The sequence below is a fragment of the Rhincodon typus genome, chromosome 16, assembly GCF_021869965.1.
Source record: "Rhincodon typus isolate 14 chromosome 16, sRhiTyp1.1, whole genome shotgun sequence".
NCBI lineage: Eukaryota > Metazoa > Chordata > Chondrichthyes > Orectolobiformes > Rhincodontidae > Rhincodon > Rhincodon typus.
Genome location: NC_063347.1, coordinates 58,922,429 through 58,926,888, shown reverse-complemented (window position 1 = coordinate 58,926,888; position 4,460 = coordinate 58,922,429). Strand labels below are relative to the sequence as shown.

Sequence of the window (4,460 nt, the reverse complement as noted above, 5' to 3'; positions counted from 1 at the left end):
TGGCTCCATCCCCGCCTCTTTGACCTGTCTGTCTCCTCTCCACCTATCTTCTCCTCTATCCATCTTCTATCCACCTCCCTCTCTCTCCCTATTTATTTCAGAGCCCCCTTCCCCTCCCCCATTTCTGAAGAAGGGTCTCGGCCCAAAACATCAGCCTTCCTGCTCCTATGATGTTCCTTGGCCTGCTGTGGTCATCCAGCTCTACACCTTGTTATCTCAGATTCTCCAGCATCTGCCGTTCCTACTATCTCTAGAAAAACTCAGGTTGTTTTCTCTGGAGGGATGGAGGCTGAGGGGAGACTTGATACAAGTCTATAAAATTATGAGATTCAAAGAAAAGGTTGACAGTCATCATCTTTTTTTTTCCCAGAAGTGTCTAATACTAAAGGGCATGCATTTAAAGTGAGAGGGGGAAAGTTCAAAGGAGATGTGGGGGGAAAGTTGTTTTTTAACAGAGAGTGGTAGGAGTGTGGAACATGCTGCCAGGGATGGGGATGTTGGCAGATACGTTAGTGGCATTTAAGGATCTTTTAGATAAACACATGAATTGCAAGGAATGGAGGGTGATGGATGGGAGATGGGAGATGGCAGGCAGAAGGGATCATTTTAATTTGGTGTCATGTTTGGCACAACATTGTGGGCCGAAAGTCCCATTCCTGTGCTCTACTGTTCAATGTTCTGAGTTAATTTGGATAAATGTGAAGTATTGCATTTTGATAAAACAAACAAGGGCTGGACTTGTACAGTTAATGGTAGGACCCTGCATAGTGTTGTAATACAGAGAGACCTAGGGGTTCAGGTACATAATTCTTTGAAATTTGAGTCAGGTCGACAAGATGGTTAAGAAGGCATTTAGCACACTTGTCTTTATTGCTCAGACCTTTTGAGTATAGGAGTTGGGACGTCATGTTGTGGTTGTACAGGGCGTGGGTGAGGCCTCTTCTGGAGTTCATTGACCCGTTCTGGTCGCCCTGTTACAGGAAGGATATTATTAAACTGGAAAGGGTTCGGACAAGAGTCATCAGGATGTTGCCGGGAATGGAGGCTTTGAGTTACAAGGAGAGGCTGGATAGGCTCGGACAATTTTCACTGGAGCATGAGAGGCTGAGCGGTGACCTTTATAGAGGAACATCATGAAGGGCATAGATGAGGTGAATAGCAAAGGTATTTTCCCTCAAGTGGGGGAGTTCAAAACTATTTTTAAGGTGAAAGGAGAAAGATTTAAAAAAGACATGAGGAGCAACTTTTTTACACAGAGAGGTGTGGAATGAACTGCCAGAGGAAGTGGTGGATGCAGGCACAGTTACAAAAGTTAAAAGACATTTTGGATAAGTACATGAATAGGAAAGGTTTGGAGGGATATGAGTGAAGCCCAGGGAGGTGGGACTAGTTTGCTTTGGGAACACGGTCGGTGTGGACTGGTTGGTCTGTTTCTGTGCTGTATAACTGTGACTCTATGACCTTTTTGTTTTCACATTCCCCAGCTGCTCCACCTCAAGCCAGGGAAATGGAAAGGCTGCTACCAGCTGTCCTTCCCATATTATCAGAGTTGTCACTTCCTAATGTAAAAGTGTTGGTCTGAAAAAAAACTGACTTCTAAAATGGAATGGATGCACACTGGTACAACATATCCACTGCATTCTCGCCACCCCTACACTTGCCCGTTTTGTTTCCCATTTGCAACATCATGGGAAGATGACTGATAAATAATATAACCCATTTAGAAACATAGGAGTAGAAGGAGGCCATTCGGCTTTTTTTTTTCCTACTTGCCAAATGCTATTTTGCATACACTAACCTGTAGCTTCTCTTCCCATTTCTCTTGAGCCGGCCTGAGCGGTCCCAAGAGTCTGTCCTTAGCCCCCTGTTGTTTCTCATCTGCAGGCTGCCCCCTCCAGTGGCATCATCTGAAAATGCAATTTCCACATGTATGTCAATGACACCCAGCTGTACCTCATGACTGCCCCCCGCCCTGCTCCGGCCACATCCCTAACCTGTCAGGCTATATGTCCAGCATCCATTCGGCAACAAAAATTTCCTACACCCAAATATTGGGAAGATCACTGTCTTCAGTCCCGATCTCAAACAGTGTTCCCAAAACATTGACTTCAACCCAGTCCTGAGTAACCTGCTGAGCTGAACCGGTCTGTTGGCAGCCTTGGGGCTATGTTCGATTTTGGTATTAGCAGTTAATCACATACATACACCGTTGCTAAACTCCTGTCTACTTCCACCTCTGTACATTTGGCCTGCATCCACCCCTGAAACCCTCATCTCTCCTTTGTCACCTCCAGACTTTGATTATTGCAATGTGTCCTGGCTCGTCTCCCATCATATTCTACCCTCCACACATTTCTATGACAAGCTATTGTCTAGGATGCACCAACTCACCACCCCTGTGCTCACTAACCTATATTGGTTTCCCATTTAAGGAATGCCTTGTCCTTTAAAATTCTCAGCGTTGTTTTCAAATCCCTCCATGGCTTCACTCCTCCCTATCTCCGTAGTCACCTCCATTCTTGCCCTGCCCTTGAGGTAGCTTATTGAATCCTGGCCTCCTCAGCACCCCTGATTTTGAAGACCCTGCTATTGGTTGCCACACTTTCAATTGCCAAGGCCCTAAGCTCTGGGGCACCTTTCCTAAACCTCTCTAACTTGTACAAAAATCCTCCTGAGAAATTAACTGTATAACTGCAGTTTTGATCGTTATGCTCCCGAATGTCCTTTTACAAATGTCAAATTTTGTGTGATAGTGTCTTCGTAAAGTTCTTCGGATGTTTTACTCAGTTAAAGGCATGGCATAAAAATGCAAGTTTATTAATTTGCAACTGTACCGATTCACTGAAATCACTGGCATGCCCACTTGTATGTGAAATAATGCACACCGTGTAAATTTAGCCTCTGACCAAGTCTGCAACTAAACAGGCTCCAGTTAGGAAAATCTTTTAAAAAATGCGACTGAATTGCTCTTTTCTCTTCCCTTGGCAGCGTCAGACGATTGAGTTCATTCCGATTACCCAAGTGTTCTACGAGTGGAAAGGAACAGAATACAACTATTTCACATGCGGTACAAAAAATAAAGTGTATGCCCCAGACTACCCTGCAAAATGCTGCTGTTGCAGCATTCTGTAACCACACCAATCAGAAACTGCTGCTGCTCCTTTTAAAAAAGAATATATCCACACAACAGCCAAGATTCAGCAGCTCGCTACCCAAGCTACCAAAAGCCCAGCTCTTGTTCGGCACATTGCTGGTGAGTTAACTCTCTGCCAAACCTATGCCACTTACTCCAATCAGTAGGTGATCATTATTCTGATAATTAAGACAATGGACCAATCTTGAGACTCTCTGTGGTTTACTGGTGGATTACCTCATCCAATCAGTCCTTGACTGGGATGTATACTGGTTCAAATGGTGATCTCCGCCCTTGTAGGAATGGGTACCACAGTCGCAGTTAAGGAGAGAGACAAAATTAGCTCAGGCTCCTGCATTGACTCAGTGACTTCTGATGGGGCTGCAGATGTATCAAGGAGCATTTGATCATGCTTGGCTGTATTGGCTCCACTTAAGGAAAAGGCCTGGCAGCATCCAAGGATCGATGCCCCATTGTGGGTCACTGTTTCTGAATGGGGGATGGGGGAAGTCTCTCAAGTAACTACTCACTCCCATTATAGAATAGGGCTGATTTTATAAAACTCCAACATCCAATCTGCAATCTCTTCTGCTTAAACACTAACTCTCTGTGTTGAAACTTTGCAATGGAAACCTTGCATTAATCGCATGTCAAGTGCATGCAAGTGGAAGTTAGTAACTGGGGTTTCACTCGAGTGTATAAAATACCACTGGTGTGTTTAGGCGGTGTATGTTTGCAATGTTTCATTCTGTAAATAAACGCAAGACTAAGTAGATCGGCTCAAGGATCCTTCTCACACTCTCCTTTCTGGTGTAGAATGTAAGATTACCCTTTGTAAATCACTGTGGAGGTATAACTAATCCTCAAAAGGTCTGCACCAAGAATAAAGATTGTGTTGGCACATTATATCGCTGTGGGCTGGTCGTGTGATGAAAGCAACAAGATGAAATTGAGCATCCACATTGCTGACTGGTACCTTATGAACACAGAAGCTCTGCATTTGTGCTGATAACCTGAGGGAAAGGAGATATTCCACAGAACATCACAAACAAGTCTAACGGTAGTTCTCTGGTAAAGAGAGCAAATGGGCTGTTATTTCAGTGAGATGGACAGATAGAATCTACTACATACGTCTGTGCAGATTTTCTGGTTATTGGAACTATAATTTGCATAGTCCACATGTGACGTGTTTTTGTCATGTTGACAGGATTTTTATTCACAAGATCTTCTAAATAAGAAGAGTGAGTGTATAAAACACAGACAGACACACAGGCTCAGTAGAGAAAGAGAGAGAGAGACACTCATAGACCAGAAAGAGACAAAGAGA

At 44.0% G+C, this 4,460-nt stretch overlaps 2 protein-coding genes across 3 annotated transcripts in view; both read left to right on the top strand.

The window, feature by feature from the left end:
• LOC109916382 (protein SSUH2 homolog) overlaps positions 1-4,039 on the top strand; it is a 51,407-nt gene extending 47,368 nt beyond the window's left edge. For both annotated transcript variants that reach the window (XM_020516092.2, XM_048606327.1), the window contains exon 13: positions 2,989-4,039. In XM_020516092.2, coding sequence (XP_020371681.1) covers positions 2,989-3,132 — 144 coding nt within the window. In that variant the 3' untranslated portion in view covers positions 3,133-4,039. The remainder of the gene's footprint in view (positions 1-2,988) is intronic.
• Positions 1-4,460, top strand: part of oxtra (oxytocin receptor a) — a 460,437-nt gene that overhangs the window by 205,217 nt on the left and 250,760 nt on the right. The window lies entirely within an intron of this gene.